This window comes from Camellia sinensis, chromosome 6, assembly GCF_055761805.1.
Source record: "Camellia sinensis isolate YWXY chromosome 6, ASM5576180v1, whole genome shotgun sequence".
Classification (NCBI taxonomy): Eukaryota; Viridiplantae; Streptophyta; class Magnoliopsida; order Ericales; family Theaceae; genus Camellia; species Camellia sinensis.
This window is the reverse complement of record NC_138966.1, coordinates 110,138,092-110,158,704: the sequence shown is the minus strand read 5'-3', so window position 1 is coordinate 110,158,704 and position 20,613 is coordinate 110,138,092. Positions and strand designations below refer to the sequence as shown.

Sequence of the window (20,613 nt, the reverse complement as noted above, 5' to 3'; positions counted from 1 at the left end):
ATTTAGGTAACTTCATCCTAACCTTGACAATTTATTTAGCCATAAGTTTCGCCCAACGTACTCATATTTGAAAGAAACTTTAATGGTTGAATTAAATAAATAATCCACGTACAAAATTTTCTTCTCTCAATATTTGGAATACACTAAGGATGTGTTTGGTTAATAAATTAGAATAAAAAAAGAAAATAAAAAAAGTGTGTAAAATATAATTTTATTTCATTCACATTTTACATACCGTTTCTATTTTCAATTCCAAATCTCTCACTAGATCCTTAAACCAAACAGAGCATAAGGTTGTATTTAATTCATGAATTTAAGAAGAGATTTAGAAAATAAAAAATAAAAGACAGATAAAATGTGAGTGAAATATTATATTTCAGCTACCTGCCACACACTTTTTCCATTAAAAAAAAAGGTTCATCAAAAGAGAAAGCTCAAAATAAGCTACAGTAGTAGAAAATTTTAGCTGATTTTTTCAGAAAAATATCTTCACTTTTACTGGTTCAATTCTCTCTGTTGAGTTTGAAAAAAAGAAGATCAAAAAGTCAAAATCCACACACTACCTCTAGCTAACTTTCTTCAAATCAAATCATACTTGAATAAGTTCAAATTTTCAAATAAATTTTTGAGTTTCTATTTAATTTCAAAATTAAAATCACCAGACGAGGATAGTTTGAAAAAAAATAAATTTTGAAACAAGTGAATTACTCATATTATCACTTGAAATATATATAAATGTGTTAGCAAAACTTGAACATGAATATTTAATTAGTAAATTTTCAACTCAAGAAAAAGAGAAAATAAATTTTTAAATAAAGAAACAGAAAAATGTTAGTAAAAATAAAAAGTCCTCAATCAAATTTGCTGATTTGAATCTCAAATTATCTGGAATAGGACCTACATGAAAAAAGGCTTTGGACTGGATGGCTAAGAGCATTAGGTTTCTTTTTCTTTTTTTTTCTTTTTTTTTAAACGAGGAAATGCCATAAGGCTTACAGGGAGAATCTAAAACTAGAAACGCCTTAACCTCAAAAGGAGGGTTCCCAACTCAATCAAAAGGGAGCTTGTCCTTCATATTATAAGAAGCTAACCAATGTGCAACCTGATCTGCATCTCTAAGAATCCATTTAAAGGCTATCCCACTCCTTGATGACTAAGTTCGAATGTCATTTAAATGCTACATCTTCTATTAAAAGGGCTTCGTTGGCAAGTTGAAAATGAAGATTCAATTAAGTTTTGAGAAGATCGATAGATCCCTCAAAAATCTGTATGATAATGATTCTCACCGATTAAAAGAAATCCATTTATACCCAACCGTATAAATCTGTATAATTATATGAGTGTTTGGGAAGTGAGTTTCTTTGTAGATTTTTTTAGTTATAAGATAATATTGGAGAAAAAAAAAATTTGTGTTTGGAAAGATAGGTTTTTTTGTAGTTGAATGTGATGTTTGTAAGAGAAAAAATGAAATGATTATGGAGTTTGATGTAATATTTTGTTTAGATTTGTTTTTTTTTTTTTTGATTTTGTAACCAATTTGTCATTTAGTGAAAAAAAATAAAAAAAAACCAAAAAATTTCCTTCCCAAACACCGCCTATGATTCTCTGAAATAATATTTAGTACAATAATTTTACAATAATGATTCTACTTTGAGGTTTAAACTACCATTGTAAGATTATTACTCAAAAAATTATTACAAAAAATCCTAATCTAAATCTATGCTGTTCATTTTTCTTTTCAATTTCTTCTTACTTGTTCACAAAAGTTGGCAAACACGTTGCTAAATCAAACAAGTTGTCTTATGCTCTGGTCTCAACGACACACTTTTAACTTCTTTGGTATCCAAACCTCATCCTTGTGAATTTCTCTTTCTTTGAAGCATTGTACAACACCACTTTGTACAAGAATCTCCAAATTTCTCTGTAAAAAATAAATAAACAAATTAGCACACAACTTGCTAAGAATAGATCAAGCAAGTTTTGAATACAGAATAAGTAGAAAAAGGCTAATGTGGAATTTATAGCTCTTAAATTTTTAATCATCTGAGCCGCTCAAATGTTGAATGAATTCAAGATAGAGAAGTAGAAATTTTTTATTGGAACCATTCATTTAAAATGCTTGCAACTATTGGGTTGTGCTTATAGATATTTTTAAATTAGTTATTTAAAATTTTTTAAATGCTAGTAGTGAAAAAGAGCAGAAAAATAGACTAGAAAATGTCAAAAATGAAAAACAAGAACAGCATATAGTCTGAGGATAGAAGGCAAATACTCAAGAAGTCGAGCAGGCGATATCAAAAGAGTTGTCCTAAAGTTATTATATGAAATTGATTTCGCAAAGGTGGACTTTGATCATCTGATATCTTCATGGTTACATGATTATCTGATAGCTTCATGGCAACTTGTCTCATGGTTGGCCAAGACTATGGATTGCTTTGTAAACATGCAAATTATAGTTTTGCAACCATAACTACTTGCTCTGCCACTTTATTCTTAGGAGGTAAGAAACGTTGATCCAACACATCCTTCAATAATATCCCATGCACAGTTGATGTCGATGAGGAGAAGGATGACGACGATGACAAAGAGGAGATTAGATCACCCGGATGCTTCCCCATAATCAATTCCAGTGTGAGCACCCCAAAACTAAAAACATCGCACCTCTCATTCACTTCCATTGTATAAGCAAGCTCTACCAAATCAAACAAATGACCAACAGAGAAAATAGTAACTAAAAAATATATAAAGAATTGTTTCCATATCCAGATAGCAATTAGAAGTTCAATAGCCCTTTTAAATCAAGTCAAATAATAAACTCTTAATACACAAAGATTGATAAACTAAAATGAACATTATATGGATGACTTGGAGATAAAATCACTGCAATAGAAAAGTACATACCAGGAGTAGCGTACCCATAGGTCCTTGCAAATGAAGTCCAATTGGATGAGTCAGGCTTCATAAATCTAGCTGTGCCGAAATCTGAGATGTGAGCCACATACTCTAAATCAAGCAAAACATTCTTGCTTGATATGTCTTGATGGATGATTGGAGGTGAACAATCGTGGTGCATATAAGACACAGCATTTGCCACACTTTTGACAACATTCACTCTCTTAATCCAATCAAATTGTAATACTTGATCCTCCGTGCTCAATATATTTCCCAAGCTTCCCCCTTCCAAGAACTCATAAACCAAAAATGAGTGCCTCGGGAGCAAGGTTCTGAAAAGCGGTTGCGGTCGCCGTAACGGTGGCGGCGACGCGATTGCGGTTGCGGGGTGTAAAGGTCGTAGCGTAATGGTTGCAGTAACCGGAACCGTGGATTTTTTTATTTTTCGCACAATTTGAAAAAAAAACTTACCAATACGCATATTTTTTTCTGTAATCATATTTATTGGGTTTAAAATAAATATTGATCAATTTTTGTAAATTTTTAAGTATGATTCAATATGTTTCATATTTTTAAATCACCATAAACCGAGTTTTTTACATTTTATATTAATAATTAATGACTTTATATTATAGAAAAAATTAATCACTGACTATTATATATAAGATAAACAATGACAAAAGTAAGAGAATAAATAAGAATCTAAATATATATATACATATTTTAACCAAGCCAAATAGATAATGACCATACTTATTATTATTATTTTCAAACAATATATAGATAGACACACACAAACAAAATGGTTGAGTGATAGCAACTGAATAAAATAGTATGGGTCTTATAGCTTCAACAAATCAATAACTTGTTCTTCATCTTCCCTCTTGTCTCTCTCTATCTCTTGCTCCTCCCTCTTCTCTCTTTATCTTCCTTCTTCTCTCTATCCCTCTTCTCCCATTTTTAGTTTTTTTTTTTTTTTTGTGTTTTTTCGAAAGAAGCAGTTCGGAACCATTACGTAACGGTGCGTAACAGGCCGTTACGACTGCTATGGCAGCCGCTACGGCCGACACACCTATGAATTTCAATCACACTCCAAAAGCGGCCGTAACGGGTGGTGGTAACCACCACAACCGTTACGTAATGGCGTTACGTAACGGTTGCGGCCGCTTTTGAAAACCTTGCTCGGGTGTGAACAATAACCATAAAGTTTTACAATGTTTTGATGGCAAATCTCTGTTAATGCACAGATCTCACTCGTAAAGCTTTTTCAATTAGTGAAGTCACCGTCAGGTGATTCATGGAGTTTCTTCACAGCAACTACCTGCCCACTACAGTACCACATCCTACCTCCCCAACACGATGTTTGGTACTAAAGTTCCCAGTCACTTCAATGATGTTTTCATACACAATTTCCCATCATAGCTCCAAATTGCAAACAAATTTTGATTATGTACTTGTCTTGGTTCATTTGTTGTGTTCCTCACTTTCTTATGAAAAGCCATAAAAATTCCGAGAACCATTAGGAAAAGCAATAAAAATCCAAAAATAAGGAGGACAACTAGTAACACAACTTTCTCTGTTTTTTTTTTTACCAATCTCATTATTCATTTTAGGCGAGCAAGTCTTCAAACCAATAGCATTACCACAAAAAGCTTTATTACCTCTGAGCGCCTCAAATGGAGCCTCTCGGAAGCTTTCATGTTAGGAATAGGACCCTCCAACTGATTGAAAGATACATCTACTGATGTCAAACTTAACATATTATCAAACGATAATGGAATGGAACCAGTGAGCTCATTATGGGAGAGATTCAATGTTTCTAAGCTTTGTAATTCACCAATTTGTTGTGGTATCTTACCTATTAGCAAATTGTAACCAAGATCAAGACTTTGAAGGCCCTGTAAATGGCCTATCTCTAAAGGAATGTTTTTCCCAATTCTGTTGTTGCTCAAATTCAAGCTTAATAGTTTCAAGCATTCCCTCAGTTCTATAGGGATCGAACCACTTAAATTATTTGCTGCCAAGTTAGATTCTCTAGATTGGAAGGCTTGCCAAACACTTGAGGAATGTTACCCGAGAGTTCGTTATCATTCAGCTTAGGGTCAAACAATGAAATCAACCTTCCCAATTTTGTTGGTATCTCTCCAACTAGATGATTTGAAGAGAGGTCAAGTTTTTATACCTGAGCTGCCTCTACCAATTCAAGCGGTATCTCACCAGAAATATTATTTTTGAGACTAGTTAAATTATGACACTTTCCCCTTGCCGTAGAAATTGTTATGACTCAAATCAATGTAAATCAAGTTTGGGTAAAAGCCAAAATCTTTTGATATATTTCCTAAAAATTGGTTTCCATCAAGCCTAACTCTGTATAAGCTATGGCAATTTTTCAAACTTTTTGGGATGGGACCAATGAAATTGTTGTTGTTTGCACTCAATGCAAGTAATCCACCTTCAAAGCATAAGTGTCCTGGCAAATGACCGGTAAGTTTGTTGTAACCTATATGGAAAATTTTCAAATATGTAAGACCAGTGAGGTGGTTGCTGGTCAACCCAAGAAACTCATGGAATTTCAACTTTCCTATCTCTGAAGGAATGTAGCCAGATAATTGATTTACGGCTAAATCTAACGCACTGAGCTTGGTCAAGTTTCCAATAGTCAAAGGAATCCATCCTGAGAACATGTTTGCCTAGAGGTGCAAAATGTTTAAGTTGCCCAAGTCCCCTATAGATGTAGGGATTGACCTAATAAGATTGTTAGTTGACAAATCAAGTTCAATGAGAGACCTTAGATTCCCAACTTCATTAGGAATTGTTTCTGAAAGTCGGTTGCCATAAAGGTATAGAATTGTTAAGTTGTCCAAATTCCCTATAGAATGAGGGATTGAACCCGTGAAATTGTTAGAATTCAGAGCGAGCTTACTGAGAGACATTAACAACCCAACTTCATGAGGGATTGATCCAGAAAGGTGGTTTTCAGAAAGGGTTAGGGTGGATAAACTGCTCAAGTTCCCAACTTCACGAGGGATTGATCTAGAAAGGTGGTTTTCAAAAAGGGTTAGGGTGGATAAACTGCTCAAGTTTCCTATAGAAGCAGGGATTAAACCCATAAGATTGTTAGATCACAGAATGAGCTCATTGAGTGACCTTAATAACCCAACATCTTGAGGGATTGATCCAGAAAGCTGGTTTTCATAAAGGGTCAAGATCGTTAAGTTGTCCATGCTCCCTATAGAAGTAGGAATAGAACCTGTGAGATTGTTAGACCCCAAAACTAGCTCTTCGAGAGACCTTAACAACCTAACTTCGCAAGGGATTGCACCAGAAAGTTGGTTTTGAAAAAGGTATAGAATTGCTAAGCTGCTCAAGTTACCTATAGAAACAGGGATTGAACCCACAAGGTTGTTTGCAGACAAATCAAGCATAACAAGTGAACTCAACATCCCAACTTCTCGAGGGATAGATCCAAAGAGTTTGTTGTCATGAAGGAACGAAAGGGTTAAATCACTCAAGTTTCCTATAGAATGAGGGATTGAACCTGCGAGATTATTAGAATACCAACTAAGCTCCTTGAGAGAGCTGAGCAATCCTATTGCTCGAGGGATGAAGCCACTGATTTTATTTCTATACATGTACAAGATCTTGAGATTTCGTCAAGTTGCCTATTTCAGGTGGAATTGTTCCAGACAAATTATTGGCGGCCAACCTAAGATATGAGTGTTGAAAGGCTCCCAATGCTGAAAGGGATGTTCCCATAGAGTGAGTTGTCAAAAAGTTGGAGGTTGAGGAGATGAATGAAGGACAAGAAATTAAGACTAGAAAGCGTACCTCTCAAACCATGACTCGTAATGTTTATATGGGTGACATTGTTGACCTTGTTGCAACGAATTCCAACCCAATTACAATGGTTGATTCCAACCTACGATGATAGGAGAGATTGGCTTTGGTTGTCAAGGCTCTCTTTCCACGTTAAAAGAGCCACTACTTCTGTTTTTGGAGTTGGAGAAGAAGCAAAAGCAGCAAAATGGGAAGAAGAGACCAGCACAAGGATGATGAGAAAGATAAGCCGGACTGGGAAAGAAAGGAACTGTTTGGAAGGAGACATTGCTAAGGATGTCATTTTTGATTTTTCAATGTAAGCTAAGAAGGGAGCTGAAGAGCTTGAAGTGCAATGAGAGGTATGTATAGATATAAAGTGCAATAAATAATTGAATTTTTTAATTTAAAAAAAAAAAAACTAAAAATGGAGGGAACCATTTCTTTGAGAATTACGATATGGGTTTTTAAAATTCTACCCCTATTGGTTGCAATTTGAGCTTGGTCAACTGATCTATAAGATCTTTCCAGATCAGCAAGAAGAAGATGAATGCAAGCAATAAAGTTTATCCCATACCAAAATTTAATTGTCAATTGTGATTCCCCTCTCGTTAGGCAATAAAAGTTAAGAAACCCCCCCTTGTTAGGCAATAGAAGTTAAGAAACTATAAAATTTGTCCACAAATTTACCCAAAATATAATGTGTTGCTAGATTTAATTCTATAATGTGCTAGGCTTACCTGGGATGTTTCCGGTGGGGAAGGAGATCGGTCCACGGTGTCGGATCCTCTTCCTTGGTGGTCGATCCTTCAAGTTCCAGGAGGAGACAGTGGATTAGAGGGGGTATCGGAGGTTGGGTGTTGTAGAGCGTGGTTCCGGCCTATGGCGAGAGGTGATTTTGGTTGGCTTCGAAGTGGGTTAGGTCGTTACCAAATTGCAGTTGGCTTTCGACAATATATGGACCCAATCTTTCTTGGGTCATTTGGACGGCAAGCGGCGGAGTTCGGCGATTTGGATTCGTGGTGAGGAGGATGGCGGGACATTGTTTCAGATTCTAGTTACGAATGATGGTAGAAGGCAATAGGTCTTTATCACCGTGTCGGAGTTTGGGGATGGTTGGCAGGGTGTGGCATTGGTTGTTGAGGGCTTCGCCCGAGGAGAGAATTGGGTTGCGAAGGCTGGCCAAGTGGCGGGGTCACTAGTGGTGAAAAGGACGGTGGTGCCAAGTGTGGCTGATCTGGGTCCGATTCTTGCTGTGGCGGAGAAGGGGTGGATTGGTTTGCTGAATAGGGCTTTGGTGGGGAAAGTGGGTGTGGTGAGGGCTAAGGGAAATGGGTTTTTCATTATGACAGAGTGGGTTGGTCGATGGTGGAGTTCTTCGAGGAAGGTGGAGATCTGACCAGTTGGGGGTCAAGATTTTCTCTTTGTATTCCCCTCACGGCAGGCGACCGAGAATATTGTGCGGCGTCGGTGGGTCGTCGATGGTCGAGACCTGAATCTACGATGGTGGTTACTGACAATCCTGTGTGACAAGAGGAAGTCGGTGTTGATGGGAATGTCAGTGTGGGTGATGGTGGTGGGTCTACCAATTCATCTTCGTGGGTTGGAAACTTATAGGGCCATCGGTGACCAGTGTGAGGGTTTTGTCGAGGTCAATAAGCTTTCGGCGGATCTCCGAGTGGTACGACTGCGAGTTCGGCGTTAGGGCAACATTCCAACCAAGATAGTGCTCTGTTGGGAAGCTTGGTAGTCTATGGTTCCTTTGTGGCCGGAAGTTGGGTCAACGTTTGACGCAGTGTCGCCGACGGTGGAGGTTCGAGCTAGACTTCGAATGGGAAAGGAAAGTCGGTGGGGAAGGCATGACGAACGGCGCAATCTGGGGAATGGAGGATTTGGTGCAGTTGATGGCAGATTTGGGGGGTTATTTGGTAGGGTATGGGAATCAGGGTAGACCGAAGCTATTTGGGCAGGGGGAGTGGGTTTTGGGTGAGTTACATTTGGGCCCAAATCAAAACAAGGTGGACAGTAGTGGGGGAATGGGCCAAATCACTCCTGTGGAGGCCGGGTTTCTTCGTGGGCCGCAAAGCAAGGGCCCAAGCACTCTAGGCCCATCAACTAAAGTCAACAGCCTATCCAGCCCACAGTTGAATCTAGGACCCTGCTCTAACTCGTCGATTGCTCAAGTTTTTGGATCCTTGCGTGATGGTGTTGGATCGCAATGGCAAATCAACGGCACTGGTGGTCTTCTAGGTGGAGGTATGGTGTCTCGATCGTCGCTGAAGGAGCATTGTTTGCCTACTAGGAATCTCGTTGGTGTGCAGTTGGCGATGAAGGATAGGGTAGTACAGCTTCCATCCAACGAACAGATGGCTGACAAGCTCGATAGGGGGGGTGGCACACGCGTCGTCGTCAACGCCCCGGTCTCCCCTGGACCAGTTAGTGGCGGAGGACCTGTTGTCGGGTGGTTTGGTAAATACGGCTATGGAGGCAGTGGGGCATGATTCGATCAGTACATTGTTAGGTGGGGATATTGCTGGGGACGAGTTGCCTATTTCAGGGGAGGAGGCGAGGCCTAAGGTACTGATGGCGATGCGATGGGAGACTATGGGTAATGAATTGGCTTTGGTGGTACGACCGGAGGTGATAGCAGATGGGGCCTCTGGGTTGCCATCTCTGGAGCTAACATCTGAGTTGGAGATGGGTGCCGATTTTTGTATGGACCAAATACCATCTTCAGCTGAAGTGTCAGACTGGGTGTTGGATCTCATATCTGAGGTTAGTAAATTTTGGGGAGTATCCTTTGCGGGTCATGAGGATGAAACTCTAAAACTATTTTCCGCTATTGAAGCTTCATAGACTGGAGGAGGCACGGGTGGTCGGGAAGTGCAGTTTGCTAGTCAGAAAGATAAAGGGGGTAAGGAGTTACAGAGACTAGACTATTTAATCAATTATGATCGAAACACATGCGGAGCGGGTTATCGGATAAGGAAGGAGCGGGGTGGTTCCCTCTTGTTGCCATGCATCTGAAAATTTTGACTTGGAATGTGCGGGGTTTATATGATCGGTGCAAACGAACGGTGGTGAAGTCCTTATTGAAGAGTGTTAGGGTGGATGTGGTGTGTCTCCAAGAGACCAAAATGGAGGTTGTTGGGTTGAAGTTTGTGCAGGAGTTATGGGGTGGGAGGCATATGGAATGGGCCTTCCAACCATCTTTAGGGGTGGCGGGAGGTATTCTCATATGTTGGGACAGTAGAGTGGTCATGAAGGAGAGGAAGAAGCAGGGGGGTTTTTTCTCTATCTTGTTTGTTCAGATGCCTTGAGGATGATTTTCGATGGGTGTTTACTAGGATTTATGGTCCGGTTCAGGGGTCAGAAAGGGGAGCCTTTTGGGAGGAATTACAGCATGTTGCTTTTAGATAGGGCTTGCCTTGGTGTGTTGGGGGTGATTTCAATGTTGTAAGAAGTCCAATGGAAAAGACTGGGGGGAGTCAGTTGGGGCAATCTATAAGGGATTTTGCTTCTTTTATTGATGAGATGGAGCTGGTGGATTTGTCATTACAACGGGGAGGTTTTACTTGGTCGGGTGGCCGAGCGAGTTCTGGGCATGATAGATTTTTGGTTTCTGGAGATTGGGAGGAGCATTTTTCTCAATTGCTTCAGTGCAGGATGCAACGTCTGACTTTTGATCATTGGCCGGTCCTGTTGGACAGCGGGGGAGTTCGGAGCGGTCCTTTGCCTTTTCAGTTTGAGAACATGTGGTTGCAAGCAGATGGCTTTGTTGAGAGGAGGGTGGGTGGGTGGTGGAGGAGTTACAATGTGGCAGGTTCACCTAGCTACATAGTCCAGAAATTAAAACTTCTTAAGTCTGATACAAAGAGGTGGAATATTGAGGTTTTTGGCCGTCTGGGGGTTCAGAAGACCAATATCTTGTTAGTTTTACAGGGTTTGGATGACAAGGAAATAGAGGGGGCCTTTTCGGAGGAGGATGTGGTGAGTAAGGATGTGGCTCGCAGAGATTTTGCGAGGATTGCACGGATGGAGGAGATTAGTTTCCAGCAAAAATCCAGATGCTTGTTGAAAGATGGGGATCGTAATACAAAGTTCTTTCATCGAACGACAAATGCCCATCGGCGGGTGAACCAGATAGGAAATATGCGGGTAAATGGGGTGATGTTTTCGTCAAAAGAGGAGGTTACGGATGGTATACTGTCATGCTATCAGTATCTGTTCCGTGATGAGGGACTGATATGGCGTCCGGGGTTGGATGGTGTGGTTTTTTATTCTATTTCTAAGGAGGATGAACAATTATTATAAAGGCCTTTTACTGAGGAGGAGGTCTTGGGTGCATTGCAGAGTATGCCTGGGGATAAGGCACCGAGCCCGGATGGTTTCTCAATTACTTTCTTTCAACACTGCTGGGGGGTGGTGAAAGGGGAGGTGTTGGATGTGTTTACGCAGTTTCATCAAATTGGGCAATTTAAGAGAAGTCTAAATGTAACTTTTATAGCTTTGATTCCTAAGAAGGGAGGGCAAATGATATCCAAGATTTTCGGCCGATTAGTCTTTTGGGTAGTGTTTACAAACTATTGGCCAAGGTTTTGGCTAATAGGCTTTGGGGGTGCTAGAAGGGGTGGTGTCAGAGTCTCAGAACGCTTTTGTGGGTGGGCGTCAGATTTTGGATGCTGTTTTGGTAGCTAATAAGTACGTGGACTCGCAGCTTCGATAAGGGAAAGGGGGGCTTATATGTAAGTTAGATATTAAGAAGGCCTATGATAATGTCAATTGGAAGTTTTTGTTAGATATGATGGAGAGGATGAGTTTTAGGAAACGTTGGCACAGATGGATGTATTTTTGTATCTCCACTGTTCGGCTGTCCGTGTTGGTTAATGGGACTCCAACGGGTTTTTTTCCTACTTAGCGAGGTTTATGGTAGGGCGATCCATTGTCTCCATTATTGTTTATTTTGGTCATGGAGGCTTTGAGTTGTTTGTTATCCAGGGCAGCCCAAGGGGGTTTATTTTCAGGTTTTAAGGTGGGAGAGGGGTCCGCATCTTTGGTGGTTTCTCATCTTTTCTATGCTGATGATGTGTTGATTTTTTGTGATGCGAAGGCTACTAAGATTGGCAACTTGCGATGTGTTTTGTTGTGTTTTGAGGCTGAGGTTGTGTTAGGGCTGCAGGTTAATCTGGCAAAATTAGAATTGATTCCAGTAGGGGAGGTTGATCGTTTATCAGTGATGGCTGTTGTCTTAGGTTGTAAGGTGGCACGGTTGCCAGTTTCTTATTTGGGTCTTCCCTTGGAGGCTTCTTTTAAGGAGACTCGAGTGTGAGATAGGGTGGTGGACAGAGTTCAGCGGCGGTTGGCAGGGTAGAAGTGCTAATATTTATCAAAAGGGGGGCGGCTTACTTTGATCAAGAGTGTTCTTTCCAGCATTCCGACTTACTTTATGTCTGTGCATGTCATTCCTGTGGGGGTGGCACAGAGGTTGGAGAAGCTGTAACGGGATTTTTTGTGGAGCAGCGGTGGGAAGGGTTTTCATTATCATTTGGTGGCTTGGGAGAGGGTTTGTTCTTTGAATGAGAGGGGGGTTTGGGTGTGTGAAAACTGGTGGTGTTTAATCGGGCTTTATTGGGTAAGTGGTTGTGGCGTTTTGTGGGGGAATGGGAGAGGTCATGGAGGCAGGTGGTCGTGGCTAAATACGGTGAGGAGGGGGGGTTGGAGTTCGAAGAGGGTGGTTCGTCCTCATGGTCGTGGTTTATGGAAGGGGATTTGGTTGGGGAGGGAGGTTTTTTGGGAGCAGGTTCGGTTTAAAGTGGAGGTGGGTGACCGAGTTCGCTTTTGGCAAGATCGGTGGTGTGATGGCTTGTCTGTGGCGACCATGTTCCCTTTGATTTACACTATTGACGTGGATGGGGCGGAGTTGGTTGCTTCGGTTAGGGGGATGCAAGGTCATTTTGTTGTTTGGAATGTTCGTTTTCGTCGTGATGTTCAAGATTGGGAGCTAGACCAATTAGTGGATCTACTAGGTTTTTTGTATGGGTTGAGGAGTGGGGGGGGGGGGTGGGATGGATTCTATGGAATGGGCTGTCCTTGGTGCCCTCCTTTTATGGGGTGTTGGTGGTGTGTTTCCTTGAAAATGTATTTGGGCATTAGGTTCTCCTTCTAAGGTCGTTTTTTTTGTTTGGACAGCTGCTTTGGGCCGTATTCTTACTATTGATAATTTGATACGGCGGAGGCATATGTTGGTAAATTGGTGTTGTTTGTGTTGTACGGATGCGGAAACGGTTGATCATTTGCTTGTGCAGTGTCCGATGGTGTCACGGCTCTGGTGTAAGGTGGTTGCTCTTTTTGGTTTGGTTTGGGTGCAACCGAGATTGGTGTTGGAAGTCTTGCTTAGTTGGGGCAGGGCGAGGATGGGCAAGCGGCGGTGGAAGGCTTGGTTACTTGCTTCCCATTGCTGCTTGTGGTTGGTTTGGTTGGAGTGGAATAGGCGTGTGTTTCAGAACATCTCTCAGTCCTTTCTTTGGTTAGAAAGTAGGCTTTTTTTTGTTATTGCATAGTTGGATTACAGGTGCGGTTGATCCTGATGTGCTGACTTTTGTACATTTTGTGAAGGATTTGCTTAGCTAGTGTGTTTTTGTAGCCCAACCTGGGATGCTTTTTTCCTTATATTCTTTGCATCGTTGTGATACTTGTTTAATAAAATTTGTTTATTTATCCAAAAAAAAAAAACTTGAAATGAATCTCAACCATCCAGTATTTTTTGGGATAAATTTTTAGGTGCCTAACATTGCCGGTGAGTCCCATTGTGTAAACTAATCATGTCCAAGTAAAGTATCACATGACAACATTCTCCAAGTATCTAATAATTGCTTGAAAAAAAGAAAAAAAAGGTCACAACATAGACGAATGGGTGTATGGAAAAAGGAAAGAGAGAGCTCATTTAGCTATTTTTGTTTAGTCAACCATTATTTTCTTTAGGTATAAATCAATGGGAAAAAAATCATAATCAAGGGATTTTGTCCCCTACAAAGACTCTAACTTTTGGGTGTACAGTCTGGACCTCATCCAGCTAAAAAAATTGACTCACGATGTCAACTTTTGTGTGCTACTAGTAGTATCACTTATTACACATCTCCAATGGCAGCTATTGCCAAATTATGGCAGCGGTTCATAAAAAGCCACCTCCAATAGTAAGTTTTAGCAGCTGCTACGCCAAAGCTGCCAAGTCAGCTTCAACCAACCATTTCCTCCCTCCATCCCTCCCTCCCTCCCTACCTTTCTCATCATCCTTTCCAAACACAGAAGCAATTTTCACCCAAAAATCACAAAAAAATAAAAACAGAAGCAGAATTTCTGGAGAAAAAATAACAAAATTGAACAATTTCAAGCAAGCAAGCAAAATTTCAAACAGAATCAATTTCGAGCATGCAAGCAAAATTGAACAATTTCAAACAGAAGTAAGCTAGCAAAATTTCAATTTCAGCAATTTCGAGCAAAAAAAAAATTAAAAATTAGAAAATAAACACAGTGAAGTAAAAAAAAAAATACCTGACATTTTGTAGGGTTGATCTTCTTCGTGTTCTTCGGATGATCTTCTTCGTGTTATTCATTAGGGTTTCGATCGTTGGAGATCCCTCTCTGTCAGTGATGATCGTTAGGGTTTTGAACGGAGGGGTTCGATTGTTAGGGTTAGGGTTTCAAAGAGGAAGAAAGTGAAAGGGGGTTGTGGTGGAGAAGAGGGTTGGAGATCGGAGAGCTGTAATCGGTGAGCGTGAGGGTGAGGGTGAGGGTGAGGGTGAGGGAGAGAGATAAAGATGGGTAGAGAGAGAGCAGAGTAGGGGGTAGTGGTTATGGAATCAACGAGAGACACAGTGATAAAGATAAGAGAGACAGAAATAAGGATCAATTTGGAAACAATCCATCGGTGCTCTTTTCTGGTTGGAGTGAATTATATTTAATATTTTTTTTGAATTTTTTTTAATTTTTTATATTTATCTAGTTGAGTATAATGTAAATATATAATTTTTTTACAAACGGTTGAAAAAGGATCACAAAAGAAAAAAATAAACAAAAAAAATCACTAAAAGTTCTATATCCAAACAACACAAACAATTTTGGAGGGAAAATTAGTTGAAATTTGTCAAAATAGCATGTAACTATTAGAACACCATTACTATAATTTGACAAAATAATACTATCTATTGCTAAATTATAGCAATGACAATATTATTTTAGTAAATACCTCCTACTTGTGTATACTTTAATACAAGCTTTGCTTTGACTCGGGTTTCCAAGAAATTGGCCAGGCTTTGATCTGGATTCGGAAATTACCAAATTTTGGATGAACCATTGAAGTTTAATGTACTAGTATTTAAAATTTAAGTTTATTATCTCATAATTTTACTTGCCTTTTGATTTGCATGGTGTTGTTTCTGTTCTTTATTCCTCTAAATATTTTGACAAAATGATCATTCCATCCCGTTTTATTCCAGTGAACCAAATACTATCTTAGAAATGAACTAGAGTAAGAATCAACATCCTTATAATTAAAAAAATAAATTAAATTAAAATAACATTGCCATGTAAGACTTAAACTCATAATCTTTGACTTAAAACATATGATGAAATCACTTGCCCGAGTTCTCAACAAGGCAAGCTATCATAGATTCATAGTCCCCATCTGCTTGGGACATTAACATAAAACAGCACTACAATCCTCATCGCATCGAAGAGAGTGTGTGTGTGTGTCTCAGTTGTTCACTCACCGTGTACCATCCTCTCCAAGTCAGTTTTTTCAGCCTATTGTCTTCAAAACCATTTAGATTTTCCTCATCGAAAAGAAGAGTGATGAACAGATTCAAAAAAAGTTGGAAATGGTTATAAAATTCTGGGTAAAACCAGAATTTTTTCCTAAGTTTGGTCTATTTCTTAGGTGGGCCCCATGCATCGATTTACACGGGTCAAAGTGGTAACGCATTCTATGCCGCGTTGTGATTCACGTGGTATATTTGGTTGCTCAAAACCATTACCGAGTGAATGGGAAATTGAAGCCAAAGTGTGCTCCATGAAATGGAGTTTTCGTGGAAATTCCTTAAGGTTGTAAAATGGCTTGTCCCACATTGATTTGGTGGGAAGTTTTGAATGGGTTTATAAGGCTTGGGTTTGATACTTGGGGTGTGCCCCAAGGGGTACGTAAGTGTTTTAGAGGGAGAGGTTATGGGCTAGACCCAATGGACCCAAAAATCACCACGCGTTTTAGAGGGAGAGGTCATGAGCTAGACCCATTAGACCCAAAAATCACCACGCGTGCCGCCACCGCCGGTAGGGCGGGCTGGGCGCGGGTGTGAGGTTGGGTTGGGCTTGTACGGCCCAATACTAATCTTTTTGGGCAAAAAACATTTGAATTTAATTTTATTTTTTGGTAAAATAAAATACAGATTCAAATCTGTTTGAATTCAAAACCAACAGGTTTCATACCTGTTCAATTCAAAACCAAGAGCCACCTTTACATCTATAAATAGGACCACTCTCATTTGATGTTAAGAACATTCATTACATCCAGAAATTTCGTATTTCACCTCTGCAAATTCTATTCTTCATTTTGCTGCATTTTATTTTTGTGTGAAAGAGTGTAAACACTTAGTGTGTTCGTAAGGCAAACAATTTGTAGTGCTGCTATTGTTTGTAGTAGATCATTTCATCCTGGGAGATAGACGTCCAAATTCTAAAAGCACTATGGAGAGGACGAATCTGTCTTAAGGACACAGTGTCAAACACTGGACTTGATCAGATTATAATTCGAGGAAATTAAATCAAGTAAGTTATTTAATTTATTTTCAGTGTTATTATTATTTATTTAAATCAGATTTTAATTTTATTTTTGTAACAAAATAAAATCTTTTTTTATTTATTTATTTTTATTTCGAGTTTGATTTTTGTAATCAAACCAATTCTCTCATTTCCTTTATTTCTTTATATTCTTGTTGTTGTTTAGTACACAACAGAATTTAATTTATTTAAATACAGTGAAGATTGTCCAACAATCTTAAGACAGATTCTTTTTTGGTATCTTCATTGTATTTAATTTTCTGTAATTTCATAAGACATATTCTGGTTGGAAAAACAAATAGTGTTTATGACAGATAGTAGTAATATACTGTCTCTTTTCTTTGACAACTAGTAGTAATATACTGGTGTCATTAACAATTGCAGAATATTAATTTGTGTTACAGAAAATTATTGTGATATTTTATTTTTCTAGTTTTAGTAAGAAGGAAAATAAAATTATTTTGTTGTTATAATTTATTTTCTGGTTTTAGTAACTAGAAATTTAATTTGTGTTTTAATTTTTTCTGATTTTTGCAATTAGAGATTATGGCTACTGCAACTGAAACTGCATCTGGTAGTGGTACTCCTATTGTTACACCAACACCGGTCCCTATCCAGAACCATGTTCATGTACCAATCAATCATGGAGAAAAATCGAAAAAATTTAACGGTACCGAGTTTAAGAGATGGCAGCAGAAGATGTTGTTCTATCTTACAACTCTTAATTTGGCCCGGTTTCTCCATGAAGAGGCTCCAGCACTTAAAGAGGGTGAAAGTGATCGGCAAGTTGTTGCCGCTGTAGATACTTGGAAACATTCAGATTTCCTGTGCAGAAACTACATCCTCAATGGCCTTGACAATATGCTGTATAATGTATACAGTCCTTTGAAGTCAGCAAAAGAATTGTGGGATTCTTTGGAGAAGAAATACAAGACAGAGGATGCCGGCACGAAAAAATTTGTCGTCGGTAAATTTCTAGATTTTGTTATGGTAGATTCCCAAACGGTAATATCTTAAGTTCAAAGTTTTCAAATAATTTTGCATGATATTCATTCAGAAGGTATGTCTCTTAGCGAGTCATTCCAAGTCGCTGCTTTAGTGGAAAAATTACCACCTGCTTGGAAAGATTTCAAAAATTATTTAAAATATAAACGCAAAGAGATGACTATGGATGAATTAATTATAAGATTAAGAATTGAGGAAGATAACCGAAAGGCTGAAAAGAGGAATGGGAAAAATCCCATTGAGTCCAAGGCTAATGTGGTTGAACAAATTCATAAACCACATAACAAAAACAAGAAGTTTACTGGAGATGGTCCTAAACAAGGCGATAGCAACAAGAAGTTTAAAGGAAAATGCTATAACTGTGGCAAGACTGGATATCACGCTTCTGACTGTCGCCGCCCTAAGAAGGATCATGGAAGTACAAGTAAGAAGACCACCAATCAGGCCAATGTAACAGAATTGGATTACATCTCTGACAAAGTGAATGACATCAACCTATCTGCTATGGTGTCTGAGGCTAACTTGGTTGGAAATCCCAAAGAGTGGTGGGTTGACACTGGAGCAACTCGTCACATATGTGCGGACAAGAAGATGTTCATTACCTACAATGAGGCTGCAAATGGTGAACAACTTTTTATGGGAAATTCTTCTACTTCTACTGTGGCTGGACAAGGGAAAGTGATCTTGAAGATGACATCAGGGAAAGAACTGACCCTCAACAACGTACTGCATGTACCTGACATCCGGAAGAATTTAGTTTTTGGGTCTTTGTTAAGTAAAAATGGTTTTAGGCTTGTATTTGAGTCTGATAAATTTGTATTAACAAAGAGTGGTATGTATGTTGGTAAGGGATACATGAGTGATGGTCTCTTTAGTTGAATGTAATGACAGTTGTATCGAAAGTTGCTATGAATAAGAATAACACATCTTTTGTTTATATTCTTGAGTCAAATTTATGGCATGGTAGATTAGGACATGTGAATTTTGATGCTTTGCGTAGATTAATTGGTTTAGATTATATACCAAAATTTGAAATTAATCCTAATCATAAATGTGAAATTTGTATAGAAGCGAAACTAACTAAGGCTCCATTTAAATCGGTTGAAAGGAAAACCGAACCTCTAGAGTTAATTCATACTGATGTATGTGATCTAAAATTTATTCAAACTAGAGGAGGCAAAAAGTATTTCATAACTTTTATCGATGATTGCACAAGATATTGTTATGTTTATTTACTTAGAAGTAAAGATGAAGACTTAGAAATGTTTAAACTCTACAAAACAGAAGTTGAAAATCAACTTGGTAAAACCATTAAAATGGTTAGAAGTGGTAGGGGTGGTGAATATGATGCACCATTAAATGAATTTTGTGCATAACATGGCATTATTCACCAAACTACAGCACCCTATTCTCCACAGCAAAATGGAATTGCTGAAAGGAAGAATAGAACCCTAAAAGAAATGATGAATGCCATGTTACTAAGTTCAGGCTTACCACAGAACTTATGGGGGGAAGCAATATTGTCTGCTAATTATGTTCTTAATAGAATACCCCACAAGAAAACCAACAACACTCCTTATGAATTGTGGAAAGGTCGACCGCCTTCCTACAAAGTGTGGGGGTGTTTGGTAAAAGTTGAAGTTCCTGTTCCTAAAAAGACTAAGATTGGACCAAAAAAAGTAGATTGTGTGTTTATTAGTTATGCTCAGAATAGTAGTGCATATCGATTTCTGACTTATAAATCAGAAATACCTGATATAAATGTGAATACTATTATAGAGTCAAGGAATGTTGCGTTTTTTGAACATGTCTTTCCTTACAAGAAAGGACATGAATTAAGTTCACAAAAAAGAACTTATGATTGTACACAAAGTCAAGAGACTAATGACAATTAAACACAAGAGACTAGTAATGGTCTCGACCAAGAGGATTTAACTGATGATGAACCAAGACGAAGTAAGAGAGCGAGAACATCAAAATCCTTTGGTCTAGATTTTCTGACATACCTATTAGAAAATGAACCTCAAAGCTTTAAGGCAGCAATGACAGGTCCTGAAGCACCTTTGTGGAAAGAGGCTGTTAATAATGAAATTGAATCCATTATGCAAAATCATACTTGGGAATTGGTGGATCTTCCACCAGGTTCTAAACCTCTTGGATATAAATGGATATTCAAGAGAAAAATGAAAGCAGATGGTTCAATTGACAAGTATAAAGCAAGACTTGTAGTTAAAGGTTACAGACAAAAGGAAGGTCTGGACTATTTTGACACATATTCCCCTGTGACAAGAATAACATCCATTCGCATGCTTATTTCTATAGCAGCGTTGTTTAATTTAGAAATACATCAAATGGATGTTAAGACAGCTTTCTTAAACGGTGATCTATATGAAGAGATCTATATGGAGCAACCCGAAGGGTTTGTAGTGCCAAGGCAAGAAAAGAAAGTTTGTCGACTTGTAAAATCCCTTTATGGATTAAAACAAGCACCTAAGCAATGGCATGAAAAATTTGATCATGCAATGCTTACTAATGGGTTTAAGATAAACGAATGTGACAAATGCGTCTATGTTAAAAACACTGACCAAGGATATGTCATAGTTTGTCTTTATGTGGATGACATGCTTATCATTGGAAGCAGTCAAAACATGATCAAATCAACTAAGCAGATGCTTAACAAAAGATTTGATATGAAAGATATGGGGGTCGCAGATGTTATATTAGGAATGATAATTACTAAAACATCCGACGGATATGCATTATCTCAATCTCATTATACTGAGAAAATTCTTGATAAATTTATCAAGGATGATTTGAATTTAGCTAGAACACCCGTAGACATCAGTCTTTATTTATCGAAAAATAAAGGTGATGCAGTGTCTCAGTTAAAATACTCCCAAATCATTGGAAGTCTAATGTACCTAATGAATTGTACTCGTCCTGATATAGCCTATGCTATCAGTAAATTGAGTAGGTACACTAGTAACCCCGGAGAAGACCATTGGAAAGCGATCATTCGGGTTCTTAGATATCTGAGATTCACCCGTGATCATGGTTTGAACTTTACTC

At 38.7% G+C, this 20,613-nt stretch overlaps 1 protein-coding gene across 1 annotated transcript; it reads right to left on the bottom strand.

The window, feature by feature from the left end:
* Window positions 1-2,075: 2,075 nt before the first annotated feature.
* Window positions 2,076-14,619, bottom strand: LOC114260876 (MDIS1-interacting receptor like kinase 2). Its single transcript, XM_028201079.2, has 3 exons — window positions 14,260-14,619; window positions 2,902-3,177; window positions 2,076-2,692 (listed from the first exon to the last, which is right to left on the bottom strand). Exons 1-3 carry the CDS (start codon window positions 14,264-14,266, stop codon window positions 2,451-2,453), a joined length of 525 nt encoding a protein of 174 aa, XP_028056880.2. The 5' UTR covers window positions 14,267-14,619; the 3' UTR covers window positions 2,076-2,450.
* Between the last annotated feature and the right edge of the window lie 5,994 nt (window positions 14,620-20,613).